A 17,297-nucleotide genomic window follows, 5' to 3' on the forward strand; every position below is an offset into this window, starting at 1 on the left:
TTCAACACACCACTCACGTCAATAGATAAAACTAGAAAGAAGATCAACAAGGAAAGAGAGACTTGAACAATATGATAAATGACCTGCACCTGACAGACGTATACAAAACATTATACTGCAAATCATCAGGTTAAACATTCTTCTCAAGTGCTCAAGGATCATTCTCTAGGATAGACCACATATTGGGCCACAGCCCTCAAATTTAAGAAGACTAAAATTAAACAAAGCACCCTCTCTGATTATAATAAAATGAAGTTGGAAATTACCAATAGGTGGGAAAGGGTAAAATGTGCAAATGTGAGGCTAAACAAAACAATCCTAAACAATCAACGGGTAAAAGAAGAAACTGCAAGAGAAATTAATAGATAGCTCAAGATAAATGAAAATGAGAACACAACTTAACAAAACTTATTTATACCCAGAAGGCAATGTGAGAGGGAAAATGAAAGCCCTAAATGCCTACATTAAAAAAAAAGAGCTAAAATCAAGACTTAATTGAACAACTGGAGAAACTAGAAAAAGAACAGCAAACCAATCTCAAAGCAAGCAGAAAGAAAGATTAGAGCAGAAATAAATGAAATTGAGGGGGAAAAAATCAAGAACCCCAAAAGTGGTTCTTTCAGAAAACCAATAAAATCAACAAACCCATAGCAAGACTAACAAAGAAAAAAAAAAAGAGAAAAGATGCAAATAAAACCAGGAATGAAGGGGGGGGCTTACAAGTGACCCCACAGAAATAAAAAAGATCATAATAGAATATTATGAGAAACTGTATGCCAGCAAATTACACAACTTAGATGAAATGAACAAATTCCTAGAAATGCACAAACAACCTACATTGACTCTACAAGAAATACAGGAACTCAACAAATCAATCACAAGTAAAAAGACTGAATCAATCATCAAAAATCTCCCAACAAAGAAAAGTCCAGGACCAGGTGGCCTCACAGGTGAATTCTATCAAGTGTTTAAGAAGAATTAATATCAATCTTGTAAAACTCTTCCAAAAAACTGAAAAGGAGGGAAAATTACCCAACATTTTGTGAAGCCAGTATCTCCCTAATACCAAAGCCAGATAAAGATACAAGAGGGTAGCTCAAGTTGTTGAGCACCTGCTTTCCATGTATGAGATCCCAGGTTCCATCTCCATTACCTCCTAAAAACAAACAAACAAACAAAAAACAACTCTCACTGGGGAGCAGAAGAAGCTCAGTGGTTGAGTGTCTGCTTCCCATGTTTGAGGTCCTGGGCTCAAAACCCAGTAACAATTAAAAAAAAAAAAAAAGAATAAAGATACTAAAATGCTCTAAGAAAATTACAGACCAGTCTCTCTAATGAACATAGATGAAAAAATTCCCAACAAAATACTTACAAATAAAATGCAACAGCATATTAAAAGAATTATACACCAAAATTAAGTGGGTTTTATTCCTGGTATGCAAGGGTGATTCAACATAAAAAAATAAACAAATGATCATCTTGATTAATGCAGAAAAGGAATTTGACAAAATCCAGCACTGTTTCTTGATAAAAACACTTCAAAGATAGGTATAGAAGGAAATTTCCTCAACATAATAAAGGGCATATATGAAAATCCCACAGCCAATGTTATACTCAATGGGGAAAGGTTGAAAGCTTTCCCTCTAAGATAAAGAATAAAACAAGGATGTCCACTGTCACCACTGTTATTCAACACTGTGCTAGAAGTTCTATCTAGAACAATTAAACAAGAAAAAGAAATAAAAGAATTCAAATTGGAAAAGAGGAAGAAAAACTCTCACTATTTGTAGATAACATGATCCTATATTTAGAAACTTCTGAAATATCTACAAAAAAGCTATTAGAGCTAATAAAATGAGTTGACACCCAAAAACCAGTATGGTGTCTATATACTAGTATGAGCAAGCTGAGGAGGAAATCAAGGGGAAAAAATTCATGTACAATAGCAACAAAAAGACTCTTATATCTAGGAATTAATTTAACCAGGAATGTACAGGATCTGTATTCAGAAAATTACAAAGCACTACTAAAAGAAATCAAAGAAGACCCAAACAAATGGAAGGACATTCTGTTTATGGATTGGAAGACATAAAGATGTCAGTTCTAACCAAACTGATTTTTAGATTCAATGTAATCCCAATCAAAATTCCAAGAGCTTACTGAATAGAAAAGTCAATTACCACATTTATTTGGAAGGAAAAGGGGTCCCAAAGAGCCAAAAACTTTATCTTAAGAAAGAAGGGGGAACTCAGAAGACTCATACTTCCTAACCTGGAAGTGTATTATACAGCTACAGAGGTCAAAATAGCATGGTGCTGGCATAAGGAAAGACACAGTAATCAATGGAATCAAACTGAGAGTGCAGAAATAGACTCTCACCTCTATGGTAACTTTTTTTGAGGGACTGGGACTGGGGATTGAACCCAGGACCTCATATGTGGAAACCTGGCATTCAATTGCTGTGCCCCATTGGCTCCCCTGAGTTGGTTTTTTGCATTTGTTTGCTTGTTGTTTGTTTTTTCCTTTTTAGGAGGCACCAGGAACTGAACCCGGGACCTCCCATATGGGAAGCAGGTGCTCAACCGCTTGAGCCACATCCACTCCCTCAACTGATTTTTGACATGCCTACCATGTCCACCATTCTGGGACATAACAGTCTCTTCAACAAATGGTGCTGGGATAACTGGATATTCATAACCGAAAGAATGAAAGAGGACTCCTATCTTACTTGATATACAAGAATCAACTAAAACAGGGAAACGGACTTTGGCCCAGTGGTTAGGGCGTCCGTCTACCATATGGGAGGTCCACGGTTCAAACCCCGGGCCTCCTTGACCCGTGTGGAGCCGGCCATGTGCAGCGCTGATGCGCGCAAGGAGTGCCATGCCACGCAAGGGTGTCCCCCGCATGGGGGAGCCCCACGCTCAAGGAGTGCGCCTGTGAGGAAAGCCACCCAGCGTGAAAAGAAAGAGCAGCCTGCCCAGGAATGGCGCCACCCACACTTCCTGTGCCGCTGACGACAACAGAAGCGGACAAAGAAACAAGACGCAGCAAATAGACACCAAGAACAGACAACCAGGGGAGGGGGGGAAGTTAAATAAATAAATAAATCTTTAAAAAAAAAAAAAAGAATCAACTAAAATGGATCAAAGACCTAAATATAAAAGCCAGGGCCATAAAAAGTCCTAGAAGATTATATAGGGAAACATCTATACGACCTTGTAGTAGATGGGGTCCCTTAAACTTAAAACATGAGCAACAAAAGAAAAAACAGATAAATGGGACCTCCTGAAAATTAAATACTTCTGCACCTCAAAGAACTTTGTGAAGAGGGTAAAAAGGCAGGCTACTGTAAGGGAGAAAATACTTGGAAATGACATGTCCAGCAAGGGTCTAAATCCATGATATATTGACACCCGGGGATGAGCCTCCCTGGCACCGAGGGATCACTACCACATACCAGCTGAAGAAGCAACTAGAAAATGACCTTGAATTAAAGATTCAATGCGGAACAGCAGAATATACCTGTCTACATATAATAACATGACTTCGGGAAGCTGTTTGACCTAATGTAAGGGGGAAATGGAAAGGAGAAATGAGATTATAAGGCTGTGAGTCTCTAAAAAAGAGTCTGGAGGTTGTCAGAAGGAATACCCCTATGTACAACTGAACAGAGTCTAAGAGACAGGTAAGGTAGATACAACCCCAGGTATTGGTTCTTTTGAGGGATAAAGAGACCCACGGGTTCTATGGTCATGGCAGAAGGGGTTCACTGCCATGACAGATAGCCCTTCTTTGGACCTGGTGTTTCTGCGTGATGGAATTGGACTCAGAGGGGATCTCTTTTCACAAGACTTGCATGCTACTTTATTGGAATTGTAGTCGGTGCTGGGTTTAAGATATATGTAGGGGATTTGAATCTCTGGACTGATAATATGACACCCAGGCCCAGAGCCTCAACAGACTTCAGCTCCTACACTTTGATTTATTGGACTTACTCCACTCAGCTAACATGGAGTTGAAGAAGGTCAACCACCACAACATGGAGCCTAGAGTGTCTACAACTGGAAGTGGGAGGAGTGCATCCAGTACCCATATGGAATCTAAGCCCTCACTTGACATAGATGTGCAATGGACACAACCAATCCAATGTCCACAGAGAAAATGTGGAATGGGTATGGGAACGGTAGCCATGGTGGCTGCTGGGTGTGGGGAACGGGAGGAAGAGATGAGATGTGGAGGCGTTTTCGGGACGTGGAGTTGTCCTGGATAGTGCTTCACGGACAATTATGGGACATTATAGATCCCCCCAGGGCCCACTGGATGGAATGTGAGAGAGTCTGGGCTATGATGTGGACCATTGACTATGGGGTGCAGTGATGCTCAGAGATGAACTTACCAGGTGCAATGGATGTGTCATGATGATGGGAGAGAGTGTTGCTGTGGGGGGAGTGGGGGGCGGGGGCGGTGGGGTTGAATGGGACCTCATATTTTTCATAATGTAATTAAAAAAATAAATAAATAATTAAAAAATAAATAAATAAATCCATGATATATAAAAAGATCCTAAACTCAACAATAAAAAGATAAATGACATTATAAAAACAGGCAAAAGATCTGAGGCCATTTTTCTAAAGAAGAAATAAATGGTGAAAAAACACGTGGAAAAACGTTCAACATCACTGGCTATTAGGGAAATGTAAGTCAAAACTACAATGATATAATTTCACACCTACTAAAACAGTTACTATTTTTTAAAAAACAGAAAACTACAAGTGTTAGGAAGGATGTGGAGAGATTGGAACACTTATTCACTGTTGGTGGGAAGGCAGAATGGTACAGTCATTGTGGAAGTCTGTTTGGTGGTTTCTAAGGAAGTTATATATAGATCTACCATGTGACCCAGCAACACCACTACTGGATATATATCCAGAAGAATTTAGAGCAGTGACACGAACAGACTTCTGCACACCAATGATCATAGTGGCATTATTCACAATTGTAAAAGAAATGGAAACCCAGATGTCCATCAATTGTCAAATAGACTATAAGAAGAAACAAAGTCATGAAGCATATGACAGACAATGATGATGAACCAGGAGGACATGTTGAGTGAAGCAAACCAGGCACAAAAGGACAAACATTAAATAATACTGCTCTTATGAACTAAATATAATGAGCAAACTCGTGAAGTTAATAGCTAGAATATAAATCACCAGAGTAAAGGTTGTTTGAGAATGGAAAGCTGAGGTTTAATCTGTGCAGAACTGGTAAAAAGTTGCTTGTACATGTTTGTAAATAAATAAAAATGATAAAAACACTTCATAGGATTTATATTAGTAGCACTAGCATATGGGTATGAGAGTGGTTCATTTTGTGGGGTTTTTTTTGGAGTAATGAGAATGCTCTAAAATTGACTGAAGTGATGAATGCCCATATCTGTGACAATACCAAATGCCAATGATTGTACACTTTACATAAATCATATGGTGTACAAAGAAAAATAATAGCGTGGGTTGGGTGGAAAATACACCAAATGTAAGACAGGAGCTATAGTTAGTAATAATACTTTGACAATGCTCTTTCATAATTTGTTACAAATGTCTCATAACAGCAAAGGTATTTGTGGTAGGGTGATGTATGGGGGCCCTGTATGATGTTATGCATGTTTGTTTTGTAAGTTCACAACTTACACTATACACCTACTGTGTTTTTATGTATGTTCATATATGAATATTTCAATAAATTGTTTTAAAAATAATAAATAAAGGGCATAATAAGATTGGTCCTGATGATTTCAAGGCATGTATTCATTGGTGGTGAGGTTGTGAGCATTTAGGGGAAGGAAAGAGTGGTCAATCTTTCCAGGAACAAGAACAGCTCTTCTCTACTTGGGAGTGTGAGCCTGGAAAGGGGTGAGATATCCAGAGCAAGAAGTTTCTTCTTGATTCTGGCCTATAAAGGTCTAGAGCTCAGGAAAGGGGATATCCTACCTTGACTTGATCACAAAGAGTAAACCAGTTTTCTAAACCTACCACATGCTCACCTCTATAGTCAATCTCACCTCTCTGTGAGAAGCATATGAAAATATCAAAGGTACAAAATGGTAGGAGGAAGTGGAAAAGAAAGGTAGAAAAGATTAGGTCAATGAGGAAACTTAGTAGAAGGGAAACCTAATCGGTTATCTTTTTTTTTTTCTTTATATAAAAAAGACTCATTTTCAAGTGAATTCTCCGTTTCATATTCCAGTTGGATTATCTGACTGCAAAGTATTGTTATTTCAAAAATGTTTCTCCTCAGAGTTCTCACAATCTTTAGCCTCTATATGCAATAGAAAGAGTTCATTTTCAGGAAGAAAAAGAACTGAATGAATTTAAAAGGTCCTCAGGGGAGTGGGTGTAGCTCAGTGGTTGAACGCCTGCTTTGCATTTAATAGGTCCCAGGTTCAATCCCTGGTGGTACCTACACACACACACACACACAGTCCTCAAATCAACTCTCGAGCCATATCACCCTTCTAAAACCTAAGAATGTTTCCCAAAGAGTATCTCAATCCTCACAGTAAACTTACAAATACAGAGGGAAGGATACTACAAATTATCTGCCTCTTTAAGAAGGAAATGTAAAATACAGATAAAAAGTTACACAGTTTTTGCTTGATTATCACACAACTCACTGATATTAAGGATCAGGACCTTTGAAGATTTGCCTACATCTGCTAACAGTGGAAACACTTCACCAACGTCACTTACACAGAGCAACAGCTAGAGGTTGAAGCTCAAGTTACCAGTGATTATAAATCTAGAAAGACTTCCCTAGATTTACTCAACATAAGCTTATGTCCTTTTTGTATATCAAAGAACTGACTTGTTCACAACTATTCTAAAGGAATAAATGTAAACAAATACTAAAGTTATTCTTTTTTTAAATAGATTTATTTCCTCTCTCCCCTTCCCTGCTGTTTTTGCTGTGTCCATTCACTGTGTGATCTTCTCTACCTATTTCTTTTTGTCTTCTCTTTTTCACTTTTTCCTCTAGGATTCACCTGGATTTGGTCCTGGGGACCTCTGACATGGAGAGAGGTTCCCTGTCAGCCGCACCACCTCAGTCCTTGTATCTACTGCACTTCACCATGACTCTCCCCCTCGTCTCTCTTTTGTTGCGTCATTGTCTTACTGCGTGACTCACTTGCCCAGACGCTGACTCACCGCACAGGCACGCTTTCTCTTCCTTTTCACCAGGAGGCCCCAGGGATCGAACCCAGATCTTCCCATATGGTAGGCAGAATCCCTATCACTTGAACCACATCCACTTCCCTTAAAGTTATTCTATCTAATGAGAACAGAAGGGACTAAGTACTATAGATAACTTAATACATGTGTAATTCAATAAAATTAATCTAGCACAGCAGTGGTAGTCTCAAATACTGATCCATGATGAAGTAAAAATAGTTAAGAACAAGGTTACTACTTTTTCATAAAGCTAGTCTTTAATTCTAAAATTATGTATCCCTTAATTTGTTGGTGCTGTTATGAAATATCATGATAAATGATCAGGAGAGAAGGGTTCTAATGCCCTTATACTTGGCAAAACAAGTTGACTAAAATACCTGGCCCTGAAATTCTGTGGGTGAAATTGAAAATGTCAGTTTCACTACAGGATATTTTAAATTGGGAATGTAATTATTTGGCTTAGGCAATTTGTCTTGATTAAACAAAAATCAAACATAGACACAAAATAAATCTTACATAAAAAACTATTTTAAATAAAATTTGACTGAAGTCTATCATTCATACATGAACATAAACTTTAAGTGTATAGTAAAAGTTGTGAAATTACAAAACAAATATGCATATCATCAAAGGTTCTCATATACCACGACTAACACCTTGCACTGTTGTGAAGCATTTGTTACAAACTATGAAAGAGCATCTTCAAAACATTACTAACTATAGCCCATATCTTACATTTGATATATTTTCCACCAACCCACCAGATTATTAACATCCTGTATTAGTATTATATATTTATTAGTCAGCCAAAGGGGTGCTGATACAAAATACCAGAAATTGGTTGGCTTTTATAAAGGGTATTTATTTGGGGTAAGAGCTTACAGATACTGGGCTATAAAGCCTAAGTTATTTCCCTCACCGAAGTCTATTTTCACGTGTTGGAACTCAGGCTTCATGGGTTCCTCCCTTCCAGGGTCTTCCTTCTCTCTGGGTTCAGGGTTCTTCTCTTCCTGGGGCTAGGCTTCAGCATCAAACTCCAACATCAAAAACCCCTAACTCTGTCCCTTGCCGTGCCTTTTATCTGTGAGTCCCCACCCACCAAAGGGTAGGGACTCAACACCCTACTGGCACAAGAGGTTTACATAATTACCTCGTCAAGTAAACCTATGAATCCAATATAATCTAATATGCCCAGAGGAAAAGACCAGTTTACAAACATAATCCAATATTTCTTTTTGGAATTCATCAATAGTATCAAACTACCACAATATATCTGTTATCATTCATGAGAGAACGTTCTCACATTTGTCCTGTTTACCACAGTCCATCTTCCACCAACTGGATTCCCTGTGATGGACAGTCTCATGCTTTGCACAATACATTCAAAGTGTACACTCAGTTGCTCTCATTTTCATCAGAGTTGTGTTGTCATCAACTTAGTCAACTTGAGAACATTTTCATTACTCCAAAAGGAAAAGACCCATTCCTCCTTATAGCCCTCTATTATTGTCCCTTAGAAGTGAAATAACATCTTGCCACTGCTGAAAAATATTATAATACAGCTAACTATTGTCTATAAGTTACATTAGTTGCAAATTTCCCATGTATCATCACATTTTTAGCACTTTGTAAAAGAACATTCTTAAATTTATACTATTAACCACAATCTTTTTTTTTTTTTTAAGATTTATTTATTTATTTAATTCCCCCCCCTCCCCTGGTTGTCTGTTCTTGGTGTCCATTTGCTGCGTCTTGTTTCTTTGTCCGCTTCTGTTGTCATCAGCGGCACGGGAAGTGTGGGCAGCACCATTCCTGGGCAGGCTGCTCTTTCTTTTCACGCTGGGCGGCTTTCCTCACGGGCGCACTCCTTGCGCGTGGGGCTCCCCCACGCGGGGGACACCCTTGCGTGGCAGGGCTCTCCTTGCGCGCATCAGCGCTGCGCATGGCCAGCTCCACACGGGTCGAGGAGGCCCGGGGTTTGAACCGCGGACCTCCCATATGGTAGACGGACGCCCCAACCACTGGGCCAAAGTCCGTTTCCCTATTAACCACAATCTTCATGCACCACCAAAATCACTATACATTCCCTAGCTTATTCTCTAGTTTCCTTTCAATTAACATTTACTTCCAGACTACTCCTTTCAGTCACAATCACATTTATAAATTATCAGTGTTAGTTAAACTCACTATAAGGCGTTACTAACAACTCTATTCATTTCCACTTTTACAATAAACCTTACTAATAATGCTGTATAGATTAAGCATTAGCTCCCATTCTCAACCCACATTCTAATTTCCTAGTAATCTATACTCTAAAGCAGGGGTTCTTAACCAGTGGCCCATGAGATTGAATTGAATTGAAATTAAAAAAAAAAAAAAAACATTATTCTTGTGGGGACGTATTGGTGTGGGTGTGACATATTTACTAAATATACAGTATATTGTGGACTTAAAGGATCTGTGGTTTTCACCTGACTGGCAAAGGGGTCCGTGGAACAAAAAAGGTTAAGAACCCCTGGTCTAGAGTTTACCTCAGTGAGTTTACTCATCGTATTTAGTTCGTATTAGTGAGACCATACAATATTTGTCCTTCTGTGTCTGGCTTATTTCACTCAACATAAATCCTCTAGGATCACTGGCATTGCCATATGCATCCCAATTTCATTTCTGTTTACAGTTGAATAGTATTCCATTATATGTATATACCATATTTTGTTTATCCATTCATCAGTTGATGGACACTTGGGCTGGTCCCGTATTTTAGCAATTGTGAATAATGCTATTTACATTGGTGTAATGTCAGTTCACGTCCTTGCTTTCAGTTCTTCTGAATATATTACTAGTAACAGGATTCATGGATCATACAGCAGTTCTATATTCCTGAGGTATTGCCATACTGTTTTCCATAAAGGCGGCACCATTCTATACTCCCAGCAACAGTGAAAGAGTGTTCCTGTTTCTCCACATCCTTTCCAGCACTTGTAGTTTTTTTTCCTGTTTCAAATAATAGCCATTATTAAGGTGTGAAATGATATCTCATTGAAGTTTTTTTTTTTGTTGTTGTTGTTGTTGTTTTGAAGTACCAGGGGCCAGGGATTGAACCTGGGACTTCATATGTGAGAAGCCAGCACTCAACCACCGAACCACACTGGCTCCCCTGAGTTGGTTTCTTCGTTTCTTTTGCTTGTTATTTTGTTTGTTTTTTTCAGGAGGCACCAGGAACTAGACCCAGAACCTCCCATTAGGGAGGGAGGCATTCAACTGCTTGAGCCACATCCACTCCCTCTCATCTAGTTTTTTTTTTAAAGATTTATTTTTTATTTCTCTCCCCTTCCCCCCCACCCCTACCCCCTAGTTGTCTGCTTTCTGTCTCCATTCGCTGTGTGTTCCTCTGTAACTGCTTCTGTCCTTATCAGCGGCACCGGGAATCTGTGTTTCTTTTTGTTGCGTCATCTTGTGTCAGCTCTCCGTGTATGTGGAGCCATTCTTGGGCAGGCTGCACTTTCTTCTGGGCTGGGCGGCTCTCCCTACGGGGTGCACTCCTTGCACGTGGGACTCCCCTACGCGGGCACCCCTGCGTGGCAGGGCACTCCTTGCCCGCATCAGCACTGCTCATGAGCCAGCTCCACACGGGTCAAGGAGGCCCGGGGTTTGAACCGCAGACCTCCCATGTGGTAGGCAGATACCCTATCCACTGGGCCAAGTCTGCTTCCCTCTCATTTAGTTTTGATCAGCATTTCCCTAATAGCTAGTGATGTTCAGCATTTTTTCATGTGCTTTTTGGTCATCTATAGTTCCTCTTTGTAGAATGGTCTATTCAAGTCTTTTTGCCCATTTTTAAAATTGGGTTGTTTATCTTCTTATTGTTGAGTTGCACGATCTCTTTATATAACATGGATATCAAAACCCAATCGGATATGTGGTTTCCAAAGATTTTCTCCCAATGAGTAGGCTGCCTTTTTACTTTCCTGACACAGTCTATAAAAACTATTTCTAATTACTGTATACATACCAATGGAGGGTCTTTAAAATAGGTCATCTTTATTTCAATTACAGCTAAATGAGGTCATGGTTTTTCTAAACTTTTGCTAGATATCATCTGCCATCATCAGGCAGCTGCTCCAATAATTTCTTAGAAAAAGACACTGCATAACAAAGATGTTGCACTAGGTGTAATTCAGACTATGTGCACAGTGATATGAATTTTTCAATTTAATTTGACTCAACAGAACCAGAATTACCTACAAGTGTTACTATCATAAAACAACAGAAAACATCTTATTAGTTCTATGTTTACTTATGCAACATTTGGTTATATAAATTACCTTAATTTCCTCAATCAATACATAAGGTAGCTTTCTTTCCCAATAACCTTGTTATGGATGTATAAACACTTCTTAACCTCTGAAACACAGAAAAGCCTTTTAGAAGTAATTTATTTCTAATCAAAATCCAGCAGCCCCTCATATTTTAATTGCACCTCAGGCTCTTCTTTTGGTGTAAGACAACTCTATTAGAAGTCTGTCAATTAATAAACATATTGCTCAGTTAGTGGCAGAGAAATAACTGTATGTTAGTGGTTGAGTTAAGGAGCCCATAATTTCAGCATTTAATACCTACTGTTCCTAATGCCACTAAGTTGACTCAGGCTAATAATCTCTTGAGGTGCCACCATCTAAGACAGTCCTATCACGATGAGCATTCAGCAGCAGAGACTCCAGAAGAATTCATCCAACTCTTGTGCTTGCTTCTCATGCATAAACAAAGAGGTCCGATATCTAGGTTCTTTGCTACCAGAAGACGCACTGAAAACAATTAAAGCCTCACATGGTTTTGGAGAGAATACTCCCTCCCTCCTTTACAGAGAATCGTAAATTAGATCAAGAATGCTACTTATAAAAATATTGGTTTTGAGTAGTACTGGGCCTTCTGACACATGGTGTTTTCAGCGCTGGTAAGTATCAAAACTGCAGCACATCATGTGAACTAGAGACAAAACACAGTTTTGTCTTTGGCGACTGTGGTTATAAAATCGCGTGCCTGGGGACCACTCAAACTGAAGTACACAGCAAAAGAGGCAGCCCAGAGTTGGGGAGGAGCTCCGCCCCACGTTCGCCCTGACCCACAAGCAACCTCAGTCAATCCCGGTGCCCAGGACCTGCGAACCCTTAGCAATATCCCCGCCCCAGTCCCTCCCCAGGCCTGAGATCAAAGACTCTTGACCCCAATAAACCTAACCCAGTTCTTCACGCAAGTCTCGGAAACCTTGACATCGGCCTTTTCAAGTTCCCACCACCCAAAACAAAGTTCACAACATCGTAATGGCAGTTTCCTTCAGAGGCTGGGCTCCACCGCCCCTCCGACCAGGGCCTGCCTCCCTCCTGTCCCCTTCGGAGGGGCAGCTCCCCTGTGCTTTGGCTGCCCCGCCCCGCCCCTCTACTCACAGGCTGTGGGTGTCGGGGGGCAGCGGGCCCGACAACACCTTCCAGCTGCGCGCGGGCAGCTTCCTGCGGCTGCAGTCCAGCAGAGGGGGGTCGCAGGAGCAGGGCACGGGGCAGGGGCCTGCGCGGGAGACCGGCAACAGCAGCAGGACAGCCTGGGCGAGGAAGAGGAGCCGGGGAACTAGACAGGACCCAGATCCCCGCAGCGGGTCCTCCCGGACGCCTTGGGGCGCAGGCGCCATTTTCCGCCCCCGACCTGGACCCTGTCGAGAACAGCCACCAGCTACTCGAGGCGGCTCGTCGGGGACGTTTGGCGGCTGCGCGGCCACCCAAAGCCCCGGCTGTCGCCCGCACCCGCTAAAGGTAGGGGCCGGGGTTTGCCGAGAGGCGTCGCGGGCGGCGGCCAGGGACACAGGGCTCAGAAGCCCTACGGACACCGGGCAAGACCCGCCCCGCGACGCAACGTCCTCACGCACAGGAGCCAGCCAATCCGTGCCGCAGAACGAAATTGCGTTGGGGGCGGGGTTCCGTGAGGGGGCGGGGCCGGAGGACTGCCGAGCTCCTTAAAGAGGCAGACCGTAAGGTGTCGTGAGCTTTCTGCTTTGGGGCCTCTAGGCCGTGTGTCCGCTGGAGGGCGCAGTGGCTCTGAGAGAGAGCAGGGGGCCCAGCGCTGTGAGCCCGAGGTCGGGACGGCGGGTTTATGTATCTCCTATAGTAGCAGGAAAGGAGCTTTTTGTCTTCTCTGGGCTCCAGGAACGGAGAATGGCAAGCCTCAGACGCGAATGGGGAGCGGGAGCGTCCGTCCTGGCCCTGGCTGGCCGGCCGCCTGTGCCCCCTGCCGCTGGTGGTGCGGTTCTGCAAGTGGGCGGCCACTCGCGCTCTGCTGCCACAACTCCCTTCAGCCGCTGATGAGCCTGTGGGGTCCTGAAGGCCGGGGCCCTGTTTATTCGGTGCAACTCCAGCCTCAGTTTACCTTGGAGTTCAGGTGATGGGACCGAAATTGCAGGCATGTCTCTCAGGAAAACACGCTTCCTTACTTACTCGGCTTTGGAGGACACTGCCCTACATGCATATTCTTGGAAAAGCAAGTGGGGCACGTAGATAAAGAGCGTGTGAACAGTCAACAACGTGAAGGCCTGATGTGAGGAAACGTATTTATCCTGAAGCAGAGGCTTCAGAAAACTTCCTGGAAACAGTGATGTTCAGCCACCTTACACTCACTCAGTTATGTATATTTCAGATTCTGAATAAGGCTTTGAGAGTAATAGTGATGTTTCTCCATAGGTGGCGCTTTTAAGCTTTTCAAAGAGTGTTTGCGATTGTTACCTTGTTTAGTCCCTTAATGACTGCAAGATTGGCAAGACATTTATTGCTGATGAGAAAACTGACCCAGAGAGGTTAAACCAAGCTACCCCGGGGGGCAGAGGCAGGCCTGGCATTGGTACTCGGGTTTTCTGACTCTTCCAAGAATAAAACCCTGTGTAGGTTTTAAAAAGGCTATTGCCTAGGTCACAGAGTTGTCCTACTGAAATCAGTCTTTCCCATGGAAGATTTGGAGTCACGATTGTGCTTTTAAACACATTTTTCCGTTTTTTAATATTGAAATAATACTTGGAATCAAGGCCATATCCAATGCTCCAAACCAAACCAAACTTTTAAAGTCAAGATAGCACGTGTAATCGTCTCTAGTAAGAAACCAAACATTGGCAGGAACCCCACAAAACAGGCATCTTAGTACCTCTCTGCATTACAATTTCAGAGCTCCCAATCAAACTATGCTATATGGGACCTCTTGTCCTTCTCCAATGAGGAATGCTGATCACCTCAGTCTCTCTCAACTCTTAATTCCTTCTGTTCATTATTTCTACCACTCTGGTAGCACTCATATGCATCTAATGTACCTTTTATTCCCCATATTGGCTAGCACAATACCTGGCACATAACGCACTCAATAAATGTTTGATGAATAAGTAATGAGATTCTCTTACTCCCTAATTAATAAAATTACCTAAATATTTTCCTCTTTAAACCTTTTTATTATGAAAATTTTCTACTAAGCAGTAAAGAGAATGATATAAGCCTTCAAGACACCTAATTCAATTGGAAATACATAATTTTAAAAGACTTTAGTGATTCATTTCTCATTAACAATGGAATAAAGACTTTTAATATTCATTGTAATGAAATTGGTAAGTCTCTGGGTACCAGAGAATCTGCGGAGAGTTTTCAGAGTTTAGTGTAACCCATAGGCAGAGAATATCCCAGGTCCAGACTCCTAAAGAAACACCTCACTTTGAATCCCTTGTTCAAGACCTTTTGTGTCCCCACAAAAGACATGTTTAGGCTCCAATCCCTGGCCAAGAAGAGCCAAGACTATTAAATTAAAAAAAAAAAAAGAACTAAGTCAAGGGACTTAATGCTTCCAGATAATAGGACTTATAATAAAGCTCTAGTAATTAAGAAAGTGGGAAAAAGACATAGGACTCGAAAAATAGTCAAACAGAAAAGGACAGTCCAGAAACACAAGGAGACTCTAAAAGACAAAGATAGCATTATGGAGCAATAAGAAAAGGCTGGCTTAATCAGCAAATATGCTGAAACAACTGGTTATTCGTAAGAAAAAAAATAAAATTAAACCCCAACCTCACACGATAATAAAAATAAAACTCTGATAGATTAAAGACCTAAATGTGAAGAACAAAACTAAAAGTTTTTCCAAAAGTTCTTCTAAAAAATGAAAAATATAGAAAATTTTGTTAAGCCCTCAGGATAGGGAAGGTGTGACAGAGATTATTTTTTGTCCACCAAATTCATTCCCCCATTCTGCCATAATAATCTTTATTACGGCAGAATGATCATATTTCTCAGCCTCTGTGGCAGATGGGTGTGGCAATGTAATTAAGTTCTCAATGGGATGTGAGCAGAATCGATGTGTGTCATTTCCAGCTCTGGGACTTAAGACATTAAATGTGCCTTCTCCATCTTCTTTCCCTTTCCTGCTGGTTGGAATCTGAATATAGCAGTGACCCAACTTTGAATGTGCATGAAGGTATGCCCAAGAGGATGGCAGAACCAAAAGATGGGATGAACCTGGGTCTCTGACTATCGATATAGAGCAAAGCCACCTTAGGAACCTAGACTCCTTATTTCAGAATTATTGTGAGAGATAAATGTCTTCTGTTCTTTAAATCACTATGTTTTGAGAGTCTCTCTGTTATATCACCTCAGTCTTCACTAACACAAAAATATTTTGTAACCATGTTTCGAAGAGCAAAAACTCCAGAGGAAAACGTTGAAAAGTTTGACTATATTAAAATGAAAAATATTTGTACCATAAATAATGTGAAAATGCAAGCCACAGACTGAAAGATATTTAAAATGCACATCCAGAGTGTGTGTATATATATATATATGCATATATATATCCTCAAATCAATGGAAAAGGATAAGCAACCCAATAGAAAAATAGGCAAAAGAAATAAATAGAAACAACAGAAAAAGAAACCAGAATGGCAAATAAACATTTGAAAAATGTTCAAATTTAGTAATCTGAGAAATGCAAATTAAAACCCCAGTAAAATGCCATTCACATCCAAAAACTGGAAAAATTAACAAAATGTTAAAATCTAACATGGGAAGTGGATGTAGCTCAAACAGTTGAGTGCCCACCTACCACACGGGAGTTCCCAGCTTCAGCTCCCAGTGCCTCATAAAGAAGACAGCAGGAAACGGACTTTGGCCCAGTGGTTAGGGCATCCGTCTACCATATGGGAGGTCCGCGGTTCAAACCCTGGGGCTCCTTGACCCGTGTGGAGCTGGCCCATGCGCAGTGCTGATGCGCGCAAGGAGTGCCCTGCCACGCAAGGGTGTCCCCCGCATGGGGGAGCCCCACGCACAAGGAGTGCGCCCGTGAGGAGAGCCGCCCAGCGCGAAAGAAAGTGCAGCCTGCCCAGGAATGGCGCCGCCCACACTTCCCGTGCTGCTGACAACAACAGAAGCGGACAAAGAAACAAGACGCAGCAAAAAGACACAGAAAACAGACAACCAGGGGAGGGGGGGGGAATTAAATAAATAAATAAATCTTTAAAAAAAAAAAAAAGAAGACAGCGAGCTGACGCAACGGGCTGGCTCAATGAGATGATGCAACAAGATGATGCAGCAAGATGACACAACCAAGAGACACAGCCAGGAAACACAATGAGAGACACAACAAGCAGGGTGCGGAGGTGGCTCAAGTGATTAGGTGCCTCTCTCCCACATTGGAAGCCCTGGGTTTGGTTCCTGGTGCCTCCTAAAAAAAGATGAGCAGAAAGTGAGCTCAAAACAAGGAGGAGGGACAGAAATAAATCAAATAAATCTAAAAAAAAAAAAAGAAAGTCTAACACTACCAAATGTTGGCAATGAACAATGAGAACTCGTGTACCTGTTTTTGTGGGGTTTAAATCAAAACAACCACTATGAAGAATAATTTGGTAATGTCCAGTGAAGTTGAAGAGGCACATTACCTAAGACCCAGCAATTCCATTCCTAGGTGTATATCCTAGAGAAATTCACATTTGTTGGGGCAAAGGGGCATATACAAGAGTGTTAATTGTAGCATTACTTATAATAGCTGAAAATTGGA

General features: G+C 41.3%; 1 protein-coding gene across 5 annotated transcripts in view; it reads right to left on the bottom strand.

The window, feature by feature from the left end:
* Positions 1 to 13,161, bottom strand: part of LRIG2 (leucine rich repeats and immunoglobulin like domains 2) — a 51,267-nt gene extending 38,106 nt beyond the window's left edge. Inside the window, exons 1-2 of one of the 5 annotated variants that reach the window (XM_071217193.1) lie at positions 12,677 to 13,132; positions 11,558 to 11,636 (exon numbers count right to left, since the gene is read on the bottom strand). Coding sequence is in view for 2 of the 5 variants with exons in the window: in XM_058303018.2 (XP_058159001.1) it covers positions 12,677 to 12,915 (239 nt within the window). In the remaining 3 variants the exon portion in view is untranslated. Of the gene's footprint in view, positions 1 to 11,557; positions 11,637 to 11,852; positions 12,038 to 12,676 lie in introns of those variants that run through there. The other 4 variants (XM_071217195.1, XM_071217194.1, XM_058303018.2 and 1 more) reach the window with 4 other exon arrangements.
* Positions 13,162 to 17,297: the final 4,136 nt, after the last annotated feature.

Source organism: Dasypus novemcinctus, chromosome 9 (assembly GCF_030445035.2).
Source record: "Dasypus novemcinctus isolate mDasNov1 chromosome 9, mDasNov1.1.hap2, whole genome shotgun sequence".
Taxonomy (NCBI): domain Eukaryota; kingdom Metazoa; phylum Chordata; class Mammalia; order Cingulata; family Dasypodidae; genus Dasypus; species Dasypus novemcinctus.